This window comes from Tachypleus tridentatus, chromosome 10 (genome assembly GCF_004210375.1).
Source record: "Tachypleus tridentatus isolate NWPU-2018 chromosome 10, ASM421037v1, whole genome shotgun sequence".
Classification (NCBI taxonomy): Eukaryota; Metazoa; Arthropoda; class Merostomata; order Xiphosura; family Limulidae; genus Tachypleus; species Tachypleus tridentatus.
In genome coordinates this window covers 51,668,334-51,687,335 of record NC_134834.1, presented here as the reverse complement: position 1 = coordinate 51,687,335, position 19,002 = coordinate 51,668,334, and the positions used below count along the sequence as shown (strand labels likewise).

At 32.2% G+C, this 19,002-nt stretch overlaps 1 protein-coding gene across 1 annotated transcript in view; it reads right to left on the bottom strand.

Annotated features, from left to right (window-relative positions):
* The window catches only part of mRpS9 (mitochondrial ribosomal protein S9), a 28,209-nt gene extending 11,473 nt beyond the window's left edge, over window positions 1-16,736 (bottom strand). The window contains exons 1-9 of the mRNA XM_076461383.1: window positions 16,522-16,736; window positions 14,719-14,875; window positions 12,966-13,069; window positions 9,808-9,870; window positions 9,239-9,269; window positions 8,563-8,642; window positions 8,247-8,335; window positions 3,610-3,685; window positions 2,434-2,559 (exon numbers count right to left, since the gene is read on the bottom strand). Of these exons, the coding sequence (XP_076317498.1) occupies window positions 2,434-2,559; window positions 3,610-3,685; window positions 8,247-8,335; window positions 8,563-8,642; window positions 9,239-9,269; window positions 9,808-9,870; window positions 12,966-13,069; window positions 14,719-14,875; window positions 16,522-16,602 (807 nt within the window). The 5' untranslated portion in view covers window positions 16,603-16,736. The remainder of the gene's footprint in view (window positions 1-2,433; window positions 2,560-3,609; window positions 3,686-8,246; window positions 8,336-8,562; window positions 8,643-9,238; window positions 9,270-9,807; window positions 9,871-12,965; window positions 13,070-14,718; window positions 14,876-16,521) is intronic.
* Between the last annotated feature and the right edge of the window lie 2,266 nt (window positions 16,737-19,002).

Below are 19,002 nucleotides of genomic sequence, written 5' to 3'. Positions count from 1 at the left end.
TTCAGTGTTAAGGAATGTTAATTTTCAAAACAGTACTACCACTGCTCCTCCATAGCTAGAATCTCACATTGGAAAGATTGAGAAACTGGTGAGGGCACAAAAACAAATAATCAAGCATACAACAACCTCTATAAAATAAGCAGGTATGCCACAATTAAAATATGAAGCTCACCTGTGGGGTGTTATAGCTATTTCTGGAACAGGTATACTCTTCACACAGCAAAGAAGATAAGACACACAGGGCAGAAAAAAAAAAATAGAATATGGAGCTTGGGCTAGAAAACAATATATGAATAAACCAAATGCATTTCACTTGAGCAGAAAACATCTAGGGAAAGTGCCTTGTGAAACAATATATTATGCCAAGTATGGTCCATAATAAAATATAGAAGTGCCTTGCATACGCTTGTAAAATAAACAAGACAAGTGTAGTCTGTCTAAGTAAAACATCCAGGGGAAGTGACTTGGATTGATATTAAAAAAGCTAAGTGAGATCCACACAGGCCAAAACATCCAGATGAAGTCTCTTGGCACACAATGGATTATGTCAAATGTGGTCCATCTGGGCAGGAAACATCTAGTGGAAGCTCTATGCGTAACAGATTTCATGCCATATTGTGTGAATAATATGCAGCATAACAACAGATAAAATAAACACATGCCATCTATCTGGGCAAAACATCCAGTGGAAGTATCTAAGAATGATATCAAGACAGCAAAGTAAAGTCCACCAGGTAAAAAATCTATAGGAAGCCCCTGAGTATCCATTGGATTATATTAAGTGCTGTCCATCCAGAAAGACCTTGCATAATATAATTCATGTCATATTTTATGTATAATACGTAACAAACCAACAAATGCCTTCTTCCCTCTTGCATAGAACAATGAGACTGGAATGAGAAGAAAGAAAGGAGACAATATGAGCCAAACAACAGAGCAACACAGACAAAGGGGAAGAGCAAAAGGTGAGCCCAGGAGTTGAAACATAGAATTAGACAAAAAAACGCATGCAAAAATAAACTATAGTGAGATCTGAATGAAAATTAACCAATTTCAGTGGACAGAGGATTGAACAGGACAGAAAAATTGGCAGGGTCTGCTGTCCCATGAAGGGCCAGAGTAGAGAAAACTATTTTAAAGCCAGCTGATCTAAAGCAACCAACATGACACAAGAAGGAGTTCTGTAGATAAAGGAAAAAAAGCAGGAAAGGAAGAGTCTGAAGAGAGGGCAGGCATGTAGGGGTGAGCCCCTGGGCAAAGGCACATGACAGAAAAGTCACTTGCACACAAAGATTGTGGAAATGTCTTGTTGAAAACATCAGATCGTGGATGACTTAGGAGCACACAGGATAGAGAAAAAGATGTGTTGCTCCAGTAAGGACCAGGAAAAAGGTAATCACATATGAGTGCAATGCAGAAGAATCAGGAAAATGTCCAGACAATGAGTCAAATCATAGGATAGGCATACAGGTGAAGGACCCTCCAATTTTGACTGAAAGCATCTATCTCCACAGCTGAAGGGTAAGAAACTGAAGACTAAAGGGAGAAAGCATGGCATACCAGTGAATGGAAAATGTATACAAATATGCAGTGTTCCCTGTTGAGAATACACCCACAGAAAAACATGAGAATGAAGAGACCACTTTGTGGTAAACCTGGTGAGGAAAAGATAAGTGATCAGCCATAAGAATCAGAACTTAGAAAACATGACCTAAAGATCTCATAAAACTCAAGAGTAGAAACTTGAAACTGATATTAATTGATGAGCAAGCACATTGAGAAACTGTGCAGTCACATGAAGAATGTAAAACACACATCTACACACAAGAATGCCAATCAAGAAAAGGAGAATTATGTCACAAAAGTAGAGAGTTATCTGCACCACTAAATAGGGCACATAGGGATTGGTGGAGGGTGGTTACATGATCAGTATGTATTGCTGTAATGACAAAAAATATAGGGGTATAAAAGACTGGTGTACTTTTTTTAAAAAACATCACTAATGCCTAAAGGGCAAATGAAGGGTGAGATAAATATAAGATTGCAAAGATACTATCATTTCAGAAAGATAGGTGAACACACACAAAAAATTCAAGTTCTTAATAAACAAACTTTGATATTTTTAAAATTATTTTATGGTCTTACTTTGCTAAACATTGTAACATGGAAAATTATTTATAACAAGAATTACATTATTATCTAATCTTCTTTCACTCATTTTATTTTCATTAAAAGGGCATTAATAAAACATTTAAACAGCATAACAGAAAAAATAGCATTATGATAAATTATTTTTATTACAACTGAAACACATGAATGTCATGGCTTAATTTTTGCTAGAAAGTATGAATTAAAATTTTTGAATCAATGGTAATCTAGCACCTGACAACACTTTTTGGTATCTTAATGGTTTTAAAAAAACATAAAACTTACAGGTAAAATCTCAAGCTTTAGAGATGCTGCTGTTAAAGTCATTCTAAATTTCATGATGTAGTCTTTTACACGGTACGAATATGGATGATCAGCCAAATTTGTAATAGCACTCACAAATGTTGCATACTAAAACATGATGAGGCAAAAAATAATTAACCATGTAAAAAAAAACTTGTATAATCAAACAACATAATCCAAAGGAACAGTCAATTCCTATAAAACATTTGTGTGATGATATAAGGTATACAAAAGAATAATTAAGTATTGTGGAGTGGGTTATAACAAACAGAGCAGAGGTCTGAAAAATATCTTTTATCCACGATTTGTTGCATAACTGTTAAAGAACAAGCTAGTACAAAACAATGACTAACTATTTTAAAGTGAAAATGTATATAATGAACTTTAAATACTGTAAAGTACATCAAAAATTATTTATATTGCATTACCATAAAATAAGACTAATCATTATGACAAATATTCAAATGGTAAATTGTTTAGTAAAAGAAATGATAGAAAATCAATAGATTCATTCAATGGAACAAAATATGAATGTAATAAACAAATTAAAAACACTGCTCCTTCAATACTGCTTTTCGCTCTGTGGCTGACAATGCTCGCTCTGTAATCAATCTTGTTATAAAAGTTTTTACTTTTGAAAATGTAACAATTCTAATTTTACTTAAGCCACTTTTCAGAATTTTCAATATTCCATAAATATATAATAAAAACTGAAATATCAGACAAACACTAATAAACTTGTATTCTCTTGATGAGACTGTAGTTTTTTACTTTTGGAACACTGTTACTGCCTTTTATGGGAACATAAATCACATTCTTCAATGTTATAGCTCAAATGTTTCAAGTATTTGTACGTAGATTGCACTAAAATTATATATGCATATTCATTAACCTTAAAAGCATAAAAGTTTGAACTCTACAAATGTTTCTTCAACACACATCTGTGAAAGTGCTCATATTGTTTATTGTAACAGTATTAAATATAAGTGGAAATGTATTTTGTTTCATTAAGGATGTGTTTTTGAATGTGGAAGTTCTAGTGTTGTTTTTTTACATAAAGATGCTAATTACAAATCTATATATTTTATCATCATTTGAAAGTTGGTGAACTTTTTTTTTCTATTCCATAAGATGATATACTGATAAAATATATCTTACATCTTGATCACTTGTTTTCTCTATAATCAACTCTTCCAAACCTTCTTTTGTCACCCATGTACTTCCACTTAGGTTTCTGAAAATACATGTAAATATTCAGGATTTTCTCTCTTCTTCTTCTTCAAAATCATTCTAAAAATATGTTTAATTTAAAAGATTTTGGTTATGGTATGTGTAAAACAAGCAACAAGTAATTTTATTGATGACTGAGTGATAAACTTGGACTTGAAATAAATTTTAACCCAAAAAACAGATGAAATTTGTAGCCTTTACAGCCCCTTTTGAACCATAGTAGATGGAAACATAATTACAAATAGTGTAATATTTTTACCAGTACCAAATATTTTAAGGTAATTTGTTATTACTTAATGTAAGTGAAAACACAAGTTAATATACGTGTTGTAATTTGTTATTACTTAATGTAAGTGAAAACACAAGTTAATATATGTGTGTGTGCTACATCACCTTGTCAATACTTGTAAAAACAAAAAGTCTTGTTGTTTTCTTTTTTTCTTACCTAGCATGCATTAATAATTAGCAAGCTTTTTATTTATTAAATGAAAAAATGCAACTTGGTTAATACTTAAAATAATCTGATCATTAACTCATAGCTTTATGATGACAAACAAAGATTTTTACAAATAATTTCACTGCCTCTCGTAAGTAGTAATTTGCTGCTTCTATATTATGAAAACAAGAAAATTTTTCATAACATTAATAACACAAATGGTTCAGTCTTTTCATATTCTCAAATTACTTACAAATTCAATACTTAATTCAGTAGTGAAATTACATTATAAAGAGAAAATGAGCACACAACATACAGCTTAGTCATATCTAAACTGCTCCTATACAAATTTCAATGTCTTCATTAATATACTGGATTTATTCAAACTACATATGAGCTAAGATACAGTGAATATTTGAACTATGCGTGTTACCCAAGAGCCATACAGGATCTACAATTATAACGCAGAATCACTACACACATTTCCAAGGTTCTCATATAATGCCATGCAAGATTAATTTTGCATTTTCCTGGCATTTTCATTTATCAAATGTACTTGCCACTGGAAATTGCAATATTCTCAGGTTTCATAAGGCAAGAGATTCACAATGGCAAACACAACATATAAACAAGACCAATTCTGACTGGCTGAGCTGTTCCTTAAAATTGTCTATATATAACAATACATCTGGGTTCTATTTGCCAGTTTTACAGTTACAACAGAAAGTGTTCATACCCCTGCATCCCGAGTGTTTTTTTTGCTCATAACTCAAAAAGTATCACGATTAGGCTAATAAAAGTACAGTATATTATAAATATTATACTAACACATATCTACATAAAATTTAATGTAAATTAAATGACAAATAAACTGTGTGAAAAAACTGATATTCCTGTAAAAATTTTGTTTAGTTTGGCGAATAAACTACATTATACCATTCCAAAACTAGACACTGGGTTCATAATTATTGGAATTTAGCCAGCAAAAAATGTACTTCTGGCAATTTAGTGCTGTCTCCGTCATTATCTGCTTGGTCATCATGGCAAACAGGAAACAACTGTCCAGTGATTTAAAAAACCGAATTATTGTAAAATACAAGTCTCGTGTGTCTCTTTCTGGTATTGCTATACAACTTAATATGCAGAAATCTACTGTTCAAAACATAATTGCCAAGTTTAAGCTTACAGAATCAACAGCTAACCTCCCTCGTTCCGGATGCCCCAATAAAATTCCAGAGAGAACCAAGAGGAAGGTTCTCAGGGAAGTTAGTAGGAACCCTCGTTTAACACCTAATGACATGCAGAAACTGGTAAGGGAAACTGGGGTTGAAGTAAGCACCTCTACAGTTATGAATATGTTACGCTCTTCAGGGTTCAAAGCATGCCGTCCTTGTAAAACTCCATATTTAAAGCCTGTTCATTTAGAAGTACAATTGAGGTATGCAAAAAAGCATGTAGATAAACCCTTTACCTATTGGAAGAGTATTCTTTGGCCAAACAAGACTAAACTCGAGCTTTTTGGCCACAATGATATTCACAATATTTTCCATAAGAAAGGGGAATGAAATCTTCCAAAGAACACCGTCCTTACAGTTAAACATGGAGGTGGCTCAATCATGCTATGGGGTTCCTTCAGCTCTTCTGGTGTAGGCAGCCTTCACCGTGTTAACAGAATCATGAAAAAAGAAGAGTACGTTGATATATTAGGCACTTATATCAAGAATGATGCTTGGAACTTGTGGCTTGGGCGTCGTTGGATCTTCCAGCACGACAATGACCCTGAGTACACATCGAAATATGTGCAATCCTGGTTGGAGAGAAACAATATATGTGTTCTGAAGTGGCCATCACAGTCATCCAATGTCAACCCAATTGAAAACGTTTGGCACGAGTTGAAGACCAGGGTTCATCAGCGTCATCTGAAAAACTTGCTAAAGTTGAAGACCTTCTGTAAAGAAGAATGGAAGAAAATACCAGTAGAGTACTGTCAAACGATCATAGAGGGCTATGAGGAGATACTGCGCCAAGTAATTAACCTGAAAGTTTACACAACTGACCATTAAAGTAGACGCATGAACACTTTCTGCCCCTCCTATATTTGGTTATTTGTTTATAAACAGTTTATTTGTCGTTCAATTTACATAAAAATTTATGTTGATGTGTGTTAGTATAATATTTATAATAATTAAACTTCTATTAGCCTACTCATGATGCTTTTTAAGTTATGAGCAAAAAACCTCTCGGGATGCAGGGGTACGAACACATTCTGTTGTAACTGTAACTCAATAATTAATATCTAGGGTTATGTAAAAATATAAGGTCATTATTTTTATTAATTAATTATACTTGTCAATGTTGATGATGCACTTTACTCACTTAAGAGCTCTTCAGGCCAACTGGAACACAGTTATTGCAGTAATGATCAGAATAATATTTTCATGAAACATTTATTAAAGCAACAATTATGTAATTCCTTAAAAATAGTACATAATCTTACTCGAAAAGCTTATGTAAAGATATTTGCACCATAAATAGTATCACTGCAATTAGTACCTATAGCAAACTTTAATAATATCTGTTCCATTTAACAATTTTTTATTTTAATTTATTAATATCTACAAGTTTAGTTATTAGTGGTACTACAGAATAGAGAAAAATCTAAATTAGTATTAAAATTCATTTCACTCATTCAATACAACTGGATCAAAATGAGCATATCATGAAATCTGAACCTCCATCTTCTTACTTTATTGAAATAATAACTTTGTTAAACTTACCAGAAAAACCATTCTCTCTCTTTCTGACTTTAGATTGCTAATCAACTCTGTATGTCCAATTAACATATTTATAACTAATGGGAAAAGCATATTCTCCTCTATAGGGCCATTATTCATATAAGACGTTTTTCTTTGTTATTATAAGTCTGCATGGTTTCTTTGAGAGAGAACATCACATTTTCCCTCCAAACTTGAAATGTAATTCCAAATCTATTTACAGCTTACTTAGGAAGCCTGGTAAAATAAAATGTGTTACATTTCATGTGTAATATGACACTGCTGTTTGCATTAGCTTTAGAGGAAACAGCTAATGGGCTACTGACATGCATTGATATTAAAGTTGTTCAATTAAATTTTGAGAGTAAAGCTGTAAAAGATGGTGACATGACAGAGGAAGACAGGTCCACATACCAGAGGTCAAATGAATTGATGCCTCACATACTCAAAAATATCTTATGGTGGAGTAACATTTGTTTATTATTCAATCTTGATCCACAACTGTCACAGATTTAAAATTTTCTCATAATGTATGAAAGGTATTAACTTACAAAAAGAACAATTCAATCTATACAAATAAAAAACAAAGAAGATATCAGTATATATTTACTTAATCTTTTCATTTATACATTTGTTGAGCTAGAATCAAATTTTGTCACATGAAATACTATAACACATATACATACATAACTCCAGCATAACTTTCAAATGTTTTATTATACTCTCAATAATATAAAAACTGAAACAAATTATTCTGTAATTTTTTTTGCAAAATAAATGTAATTAAATTTTATATCATTATATTAAAATTATAATGTGGTAGGAATTATCAAAATATGATAATTAAAAACAAATACTAGTAATAAATTTCTTCACGAAATCTGTCACATACAAAGTTTGCATGCATTTAAAGACTTGTGATATTTTGAAAGAACACTTGTTAAAAACATTTTATGTAACTCCTGTGACAGTAAACATTGTAAGTTTTAAGTTTTTCAGACAGAAATGTTTCCAGCAGATTGAAATATAAAAATTAATCAAAATATTTTACAGGAATGAATTTATTACAGTTAAATATTTTAAAGTATGCATTTTTCAGGAGTTAATGGTTTTTTTTTAATAATTTGGCTTTTAGAGGGTAGTGCTACTATAATGACACATGAGGAATTAAAAGTGACTTGCAGATTTAATGTTTCTATTGCTATAGGAATTTAAAGGATTAAAATTTAATACTGGCCTAAATTAGTAAGTGAAATTCAAATGATTAACTAACATTCACTAAAAATGTTTGAACATTCTACAGCTATATTTAAATAACAATCTGGTATTAACAGCTGTAATAAATATCAACTTACACTCTGGATTCTGCTGGAGGTTCTCGGATTCCTTTGCGTAACATTCGATCTTCAAAGCTGTTAACTTCTTCTATCTTCTCTACAATATCCTAAATAAAGAACAAAAAATTATTGTGGGTTTACATTATTTTCTATACATAATAAAAACTTTTATTTAGGACTCTCAAAGATATTACTTTTCAATGACACCAAAGTAAAAATTAATAAAGATGTAAGAAGGTTGAAAATTAAGATTTCTTATGTATAAATTACACCACTCTAAAAAATGGCTAATAATATATTGAAAACAAATCCAAAATGAAAAAGAGATACTCACGTGTAGAGTCTGAAAGAAGTTTGCTTTTCCAGTATAAAACAAGAAATGAAATGGCCTGCCACTCTCATCAAATTCTGCAGCTGTGTTGGAAAATAAAATGCAAAGTTTATCTCATTAACTCTCTCAACTTTACAGACTACATAACCTTTTTTTACTCAGTTTTTACTTGTAATATTGTATGTATATCTTCATAGAACTTGGCAGCCTTTCAGCAAACATTACAAGTCTTTTACACACAAAAATTGTATTTTCTACTGAAGTATTTTTAATAAACTAAAGAAAACATGATTTGTCCATGAATACATTGAGTATTTATTTTGAATAGTCCATGTGCAAAGTGATTTTCATGTTAAGATTAAATATAGTTTTCTTCATCTCAAAATTTCATTTGTGTGTCCTCTAAAACCTCCTAAATACATTTCATATTTTATTTTCAGTAATTTTTTTGTTATTTTCTTTACCATAAAGCTATAAAAGGTTGGTCATCTTGACCACTTCATAACTACCAATTTGCTCCAATAATTAGAAATTTTATAACAATCACTATAAACTTTCTAATACAGACTTATCAATTGTAGTCATTTTAAAAATTTCTTGAACTTTAGTCATAATTTGTGTACAAGTCAAATTCGTTAAAAATATTTTATTACTAAGAAACTCCTAAATATTCTTTTACCTTTTCTTTTGGGGAAAATTTGCTCAGGAGGCTAGAATGATAAAAAATACCAACATGTTAATTCAGGAATTGCATTACTCCATGGAAGGCTACAACAATAAATGAAATTTATTTTGTAATTGTCATAAAAATATTGCAAATTTACAAGAACAACTAAATGCTATGTAAACAAAATGTATAATATACTCTAAAAATATTCTTATGTGTTAACTGACACTTAGGGTTGCATACTCAAATTTTATAAGATATTTGGCAAGATGCCTGACCCTGTACTACTATGCACATAGAATATGCTAACGCATAGATTTAGATCAAAAGAAAATTAAGAGAACAGCAAAACAGTAATACATTTACATATCTATATACTTTAACTAAACTAGAACTTAAAATTAAAAAACATCTGAGAACATTAAGCATAATGTATTGTAACATCACATGTCATAACAGTTAAGAAAAAACAATTATATAGTTCATCATATTGTACATCAGAATATCTTTTCTCAAGAAAGTATTTATTTTGTGAATTTATAATCAGGTATGTTTTAATATTACAAATATTTTAGACATACCTTCATAATTGGTCGAGCTTTCTTCTCAAATAAACCTGAAGGCATCAGATATTCTATTGCTTGCTAAAGATGAAAAAAATATCTTTTTTGAGCTGCATAATCTTAAAGAAATTAGGAAGTTACAATTTTCCTAAACTGAAAATGTATTTCCAATAGGTACCTATCTCCACTCACAAGATCAGCTATTCTCATTCATTGCAGCCCCCTTTATGCAAACATTTTTCTTAAGCTTGCTACGTGCCTTATGCTCCTCCCTATTGAAATGAAGTGATTCTAACGTGTCTGTCATGTAAATCATCACGCAACAATCACCTTTCCACCAATAGGACAATAGTTTACTCACATGATGCATGTGACTCAACCAAACTATCATTTCAAAGTTTAGCAGAAGACAGAAGCACCAAAAGACTGTGAGGAGGGTGAGTGGAGGAAATTACCTATCAGAAATACATTTGTAGTGGACAAAAATTATAAAATACAATACAGTACTTCCCTCCTCCCACAACATTATTTAGAATCCCTCATTCATTAGCAGAAGGGACCAGTGCAAGGGAAAAATAGACACACCTCCCAAAACCATCTAAAGGATACTTCCATACATAAGAGAACCAGACCAGAAGATCTGAAGATGGGAACTACACCATCTCTGACCAAATATATTTTTCACCCATCCATAAACAGTGGAGAAAAATGATAGGAGAACATTCAAGTGAAAGAAAATTGAAGGAGGATTAGTGTCTGAACCCTTAAATAGATAAAGGCAAGTTAATCACACAAAGCAGAAAAGTGGTCAAACAAAATGTGAGCCCTGCAGTATAGACTGAATGAACCCTATGGACCATACTTGGTCAGTCAACCACCTCCAAAACTCATGCAGCTAAGAACCAACGTCCATGTAAGGGGTAGGATGAGGATTATACCCTCTTCACCTCCATGCACCAGAGACTGGGAGGATTAAAAAAAAGTGCTCCACCTCAGGAAATGGCATGTGTTATTTGAGGAATAACTAGATCTGGGAATCCAACTTCCAGTATCAAAAGGATGCCTATTTAAATAAAATCAACTCTCCCAACAGCAAAACTTACCAGAACCATCCTATAAGCAATAACATCCTTGGACAAAGGTACATGTGGGATAGCAAAAGATTAGAATGGGAACAAATTCCCATACCCCTGGTGTGACTCATAACACAAAGGAAGCACAATCAAGGAAGAAAGATAAAAAACCTCAAACATGTGTAAGAACTTATGTTGATTGGTTTAATCTCAATCCAAAACCCAGCACTGTGAAACCATGAAATGGAAAATTCAACTTTTATTTAAAAACCCAAGTCAACCAATTTTAGTAAAGGGTACACATACAGGAAGAGATGAGACGAGTCCTGACTGAAGGCATCTACAGCCAGAACTACTGGATGAGGTACCAAGAACCAGAAGAGGAAAAGGTTGGTAATGAAAAGAGTAGCAAAGACATTGAACTTTGGCATGCCAAACTGGAAGTACTTCTGTCAAAATAACTGAAGATAGAATGACTACTTCAGATGCAGAATCCTGTCCAGTCAAGAGAGTCAAACCACAACCAAGAACATAACAATCAGCCAGATGAACCCAATGTGAGTGGATCCAATAAAAAAAAAAAAGTCCAATGTTTGGAAGCAAAGATACCTAAAGCAAGTCTCACCCTAACAACTGATATGGAAAATAATCAAAGCATTGTTGGAGTGAATAATAAACAAGTGATCCACAAGAATAAGATGGTAATTAGGAAAACATCCAATGGAGGACAAATCATTACAAAATATTGATGTAGCAGGTATACTCTGCAGGAGACCAAATCCCAAAGGCTGTGAAGTGATTCATAGACAACCCCAACTTCTCAACCTGTAACAGATGCATCAGTAGAGGTGAAAACCTTGATGATGCAGGACAGCAGTGGAATGTCAACTGTAATATTTGAACAATCAAGTAACCAAGAAAGGTCTTTGAGAAGAGAAGAAGGCAGTATTGCTCAAGAGGATAAAAAGATCACGAGAGACTTTTATTTTACTGATCATTCAAAGTCCATTGAAAAGTATCCATGTGATCCCAGCCTAGAAAGACAAGATGTTACTGAGAGAAAGGCAAGACTTATTGCAACTATATGCTTCATGTTCCACAAATGAGTAGAAATGGTCTGAGCCTGACTGAATTAAAAATTTAAAAAAAACTCCGAGGTGGACAAGTATTGAGTCAGAGTCAGCCAAGATTTGGAAAACTTAACTAGCCAACACAAATGAGCTATCTCTTAGAGAAGTGATGTACCAAACTCATAAGAAAGGTTTCTAAGAAGAGTCAAGGAGGAGTCATTCATTCATGTAATAATGAAAACAAAGTACAAGGCCATGGACATGATGAAAAACATTCTCATGACTCTGCTAAAGCCAAAGAGCTGAAGAAATGTCCAACAAGGTAGGAACACCTCAGAAGACATTAGGACAAAGAAAAGCAGCCAGATGGAGGTCAAGGAGACAAGAATGGTAGAGAAGAGTGTTGTGTTCCAGAATATTCCAACAACAGACAAACAAAATTAGCAGGAGATAACACTGGCCATGGAAATGAAAAGGACCAACTTTTGACCACATTCCAAGAAAAACTAATATAATCACAGTATAAGTAAGGAATAAAGAGAGGATAGGTAACAAAAAAATGGGTAGAAAGCAGTAAAGACAGGAAAACGGATTATTAGAGAAGGTTATTGGAGACTGAAGGTTGGTCTTCCAAGTAGAAAAGACCCCTGTAACTGGGAATTCAAGAACAGAAAAGGTGAATAGACATAAGCTATGGCAAGGGAATCCTCAAGTTGAGGAGGACAAGACATTTGAAAGTAGGAACATGTCCACAAGGATTTATTTGTTTGGAAAGGAACCAAATAATCCTGAGTGTAAAAGTCATGTAATAAGGAATAGGAATTATCAAAATGTGTTACCTTTCTGTTGGAGTGGCTCCACCATAATTTTGAAAATATTTTGTAAAAATAAACTAGTGGATTTTGTTAAATAAATGTTGTCAAATTGGTAATTATTTCATATTTTTTGCAGGCAACATAGATCTTAATATATTGATTACAAGTAACTTTATGAAAATTACAAAAATACAGCAGATAAACACATAGTAACTTACATCTATGTCAGCCTGGGTGAAGTGCTCTGGATCCACACCCATCATGTTTGCCAGGTGTCTTTTCCCAAACTCATACTCTTCTCTTTTGTGTTTCATGAATTCATCTTTGTAAAATATAAAAAAAAGTATTCAACACATCGTGATGGATTTCATACTACTGATGAAAATCAAACTATGATATGCCTGAACATTATATACTATATGTATACACATACACACCACAATAATTCTTAATATCTACAATTTCAGTTTGGTAAAATATAAAATGCAAGTGTGAATATACACTTTTGTTATGTCTATACTTCCAATCAAATAAACCACCACCTATCAATTTTAATAATCAGGCTCATTTACTATCTTTGATCAGCAGTTTTATCAGACTGATAAAAACTACAGTAAATAAATATTTTATTTTTGAATAAATTTCAGGTAAGTACAAATTTTGATACTGGAAAATTTACACCTTCAGTTATTATTTCAAAACTAACTCCGGACAATGAAGCATATTGCATTTCAACTTAATAGTTGAAAGCATTGTTTATTACATCATTTACGAGATGAAAAAAATTCAGTTTTAATACAACTTGAGGAAAGTTAGAGATATATGTCTAAGATATTTTGCAAACACTTCACTTAATTTTTTTTTATTTCACTTAAGTGAAACTACCCTGCATTTTTTTTTATCTTAGGAACAAAAAAAATTTTATAAACAGTGAAAGTATTACCATAATTTTTATTATCTTTACTTTTGGTGGTCTGCTTTCATTTTGTGAACATTATTTATACAGAATGGGGCAAAACTTACTGAACAGTTAGTTCTATACAATTAATAAACATAGTTGGCTTAGTTGTTAAATTGTGGTTGGTATTAACCCAATATGTATAAATGAGGGATCAGAGTGTACAGAGAAAAATTCAACATGGTATTAGGAATTTAACGTAAATTTCAAATATTTGTGTTAACCTATATTGCTGATTTCACAACAGCCTATGTTAAGAATACAAAAAAATACCAGTTACAAAATACAGGATTACACAAAAAAATTTATACATACATTTAATTATTTGTATGCAAATGAAATTTGCAACTATACAATAGGTAAAAGTATTTTTAGTACAAGTCTGTTATATGCTAAAAGTCAGATGTGTTAATAAAGTTATTGTACTGAACATGTCTATGAAATGATGAAGTCAATCTGACTCAGACTCTTATAAGTTGGAGTGCAAGGTGATGCTCATGGAAAGAATAAAAAAAGTGAATATTTTTTAAATGAAACCACTATATTTATCTTTCCCTCATACTGTATTATCATAAATACCTTCTACCTGCCAAGCATTAAATTTAAATTTCAGGCTACATGAGAATACCTTTGCTGGGATGTATGGCTAATGTTAAAATATCTTCACTCCCTTACCTTGAATTTAAAGGATGTATTTTTTGTAACATAGTACATCAGAGTTTTTACATGAATACTAAACATTAGCTGCATAAACTTGTTTTTTAACATGGCTAACATATATTTCACAAAAAATAATCTACCAATCTTCAAATCTTCTCCTCCTATTTATAATTTCTGTGAAAATATTGTATACCTACTTAATCTCTAATTATTTTACCAATAAGCACAGTAAATGACTTCCTCAAATACAGGTATAATCAAATCAAACACTTCAAAATTTAATGTACTTGAAGCCTGCACTTAAAAATTATTTTTACAATACACAAGAAATTTGCAAACAATGACAACATTACCATGTTCTTTTGCTCTCTCTAAGTAAGCTCTCATAGCTTTACTAATTTTCTTTACTTTAACAGAACTTGCTCCAACTTGTTGTCCTTCTGTCTGGAGAACTGAAGGAATGGTATGTGAATGAACAGCTAAAACAGGAAGCCTGCATACTGATTTCACCTATATGAAATATACATCGCAATTGTGTAAAAACAGGACAGTAAATTGTATACATACTTAATAATAATAAAACACTAATAAAGGTTCCTGGAAATGATGGATTTAAAACTTAATGATATAAATGGGAACAGAAATGAATATGACAAATAGGGCTCCTTTATGAAGAATGTTGGATTTAAAAAGTAATGCTAAAAACGGAAACCAGACATACAGACTGTTTTCTATATCAAATTACTTAAAATAAAATTATATATTTCTATTATGATTTTGCATCTTTATGTTTGATTAATTTAAACTCCTTTAGTTTCATCAGCTAACACAACAAATAAAAAAATTAACCAGTTTTCTGGTCAGAATTCTCAGTAATTCAAGGATTTCAGATTTGATTCCCATTTCTGTTAAACATACTTGTCATTCCAGCCATAGGGCAAATTATATCTTCTTTTTTTTTTCTTACTGAGTAATTACAAAGCTATTATTATTAAACTTATCTGCTACTGTACTTAATTTTGAGCTGCCAGCTAGAGGGAAAGCATCCAACTGGCAGCACCCACTGCCAAATCTTGGGCTACATTTTATCAATGAATAGGCCATGTGAATAATATTGTTTTACAATAGAGTTTGATCATTTGATGAAATGGCAAATAAACTACAAATAGATTTTATGTATGCTAAATACAAGGTAATGCATGTGGGCTACCTTAAAAACATTGATTGAAATCACTTAAATAGTGTTAAGGAAGAAAATAATCTCAATGTTTCAATCAATCAGTCTATTAACACATTGGCTTTTACATGACCTACTGGTGGATCATGATAGTCTTCCAGTAAGAACCACACAGCCCACTCGTGATCATGCTCTATTTTCTTTTTAAAGAGCACTTATTGGCTGGAACACAACAGCTACACATACACTCTTCTTCAAAAAAAAGTAACATTCTAAAGTTCTTTTATTTTATAGTACTTTGCTAAAAATTAATAAAGTACATTTACTAGTATTCCTCAAATTATGTCAATTTTGTGTTTATCTAATTTGTAGTACATACTTTATGGTAGTTAGCACTAGCCTCAAGAAAGTCGTGAGAGGGCTTCATGAGTGCTTTGAGAGTTGTGAATGAATAATAGGCAGATTGGTGTTTAATGATATGAATAGACCACTCACAAATACTGTTCTTCAAGAGCTTTGCTTGCATTTGAAACCAATTACTAAAAAATGATAAAAACAAATGTTTTATAATGTAATAGTCAGCTTAAAAGATTTACAAGCAAGATTTTCATGTGTTTATGTTTTTATCACAGTTTAGTTGTTAATGTTATCATTTCCTTTGGCAGAGAGAGAAACAATAATTTATTTTTCCATTAACACTAGCGTGGAACGATCGCTCACATGCTCAATATTTTTTATGTTTAAAAGTTAAGTATTCATGCTCAATATTAAGACATACTTGATCAACGTATAAATAAATTTCTAATACCTTACTACTACAACTAGTAGCTTGAATTTTGAAGACATATCAATCTATTTCATTACTTAAGCCTAAGCCTTCTACTATAACCTGCACAGAAACCTTAAAAAAGTTCAATTAAGACGCAATTAAAATTTGCTATTTTTAACATAAAAATATATTTGTAATTTAAAAACTTACGTTTGATCTATAAAACACTTCACTCTTAAAATTCTTAATAAATGCAAAACCTGTCCTCGTGTGTTTACACAGTGCCATCATACATAGTGCTGCTCTCTGTAATTAAGTTTTAATAAATTTATGTTAGTAAAAGTAGTAGAAGTGCTTAAGATATATAATAAAATCTGTGGCCAACTAAACTATAGCCGCTATCGTTAAAATGCTGTTTTGTCAAAATCAGTAGGTGACAGGAAAATGATTTAAATTTTACTTTATGGGGTTAATCACGGTTCATTAAAACGACTTGTATATACTATCTCATAGGCAGTCAGTCACCTAGGATGAGAGAAGTGATGCCATAAGTTATGCTTATGCCACCTACATACTTGGTTCAGAAAAGATTCCTGAATATTCTGCAGTACTATTTCGCTGCGGATTTACTTATTACTAGAACGTAATATGAAAAGCCTATCCGAATAGAAGTGTTAATACAGCAAAGTTGCCAAAGATTATAATGTTTTGGGGATAAAAATTTTTATTGTTCTTCACGAGAGCTGATAAATTTGTTAGCAGAGTGTTTACTATAACGAAAGGTTTCGAAATCACACATAAACTGACTCAGCATGGTCGGGTGAGTTAAGGTGTCCGACATTTAATCTGAGGTTCGCGGGTTTGAATCCCCATCGTACCAAACGTGCTCACCCTTTCAGCCGTGGGGCGTTATAATGTGATCTGTCAATCCCACTATTCGTTGGTAAAAGAGTAGCCAAGAGTTAGCGGTGGGTGGTGATGACTAGCTGCCTTCCCTCTAGTCTTACACTGCTAAATTAGGGACGGCTAGCGAAGATAGCCCACGAGTAGCTTAGCTCGAAATTCAAAAACAAACAAACACACATAAACTAAATCTGAGTAATGTTTTCATCCACAAACAGAAGACTATGATCATAAAAGCAAATCTTCAGAACCAAACAGCTATATCTTTAAAGCGAACTATATCTTATTGTAATACTAACAAATAACAAACAATGTTTGAAATTGACAAAGACTTTCTTACTTCTATCAATGCATCAATATGAACGGATATTTTCATGCGAAAGACAATAGAAGATGTTAGAATTACAATGTTCTTATTCGACCTCATACCTCTCAGGCACAAAGTTGAAATGGTAGATAACCCTAGTACATGTTTGTGGTGAGGCTAAGGTGATAGTGAATTACAAGTACGAAAATTTATTTGTTCTTCTGAAAGACACCTTATACACATGCACAGAATAGACTAAATGACTAGGTGAGAGTTGTTTCCAGTTCAGACCGAGCCACTCTTAATTTGTCCCCTAGTAACACAGAAGTATGTCTTTGGACTTACAACTCTAAAAACCGGGTTTTGATACCCCTGATGGGCAAATCACAGACAGCTTTTGTGTAGCTTTGAGCTTAACTCCAAACAAAAAAAAAATCTTAATGTTAAATTACAAATCAGTGGGGTGTACAGTACACGTTGTTTGTAGCAACTACTCTTAACTGAATAACAGAATTGAAAATAATTTTGATAATGCGTTCACAGCTGAAGATGTTAAGCATGTTTGGCACTATTAACGTTTAGAATCTGAGAAACTCAGATCTTGAGTTTTATAGGCAGAACACTTGGCCTCTAGTGGGTCGTACAAGTCTTAAAAATTTCATTATAATGAATTTTGAGCAAATGTCACTGTTTGCTTCATTAATAATCATAATATTTATACTCCTACTACTCAACGACTAGAAGTTTGTAATTCGTAAATAAAACAATAAATGTTACGTCTTTCATATAATTATAGTAATAAGTTATTGTTGTTTTGAATTAAGCACAAAGCTACACAATGGGCTATCTGTGCTCTGCCCACCACGGGTTTTTAGCGTTGTAAGTCCGCAGACATACTACTGAGCAACTGGGGGGCTATAGTAATAAAACATTCCTTAAATCACGTACAGACTTTCGTTTTCCCTATGCCTAGTCTTCTGGGTTTGTATAACATTATATATACAAATATTGAAACACTACAATGGTTTATTGTTTTTTGAGTAACGTTTCTTAAATTTTTATTGTCACTTTAGACAGGTAGAGGTAAAAGGAGAAAAATGATAGTGGTTAACACTCCTACGAAAAGACGTTTCTAGTCCTGATTTCTCCAAGCCCGTTCCCCTGGCTGTGGTTTCGCTAGATAGTAGATAGGGACAGTGGGAATCTCGTTAATCCATTCATTAATGGATTTAAATGGCAATTTCATTTAAATACAAAATTATTAGCCTAATATTAATAACCTTTCAAGTTGCTCTGGGGCCTATTAGGCCCCACTTTTCGTAGGAGTGTTAAGTAAGTTTTGTTGGAATTGGGGAAGTCCTCCCGTAATTGATTGCAAGGTCTGAAGGCTTATAACATTAAAATTAGGGTTTCTAAGAAGTGAATTGGGGAAAACACAGATAGATCACTGTGCAGTTTAGTCCTTAATAACAAATAAAGGA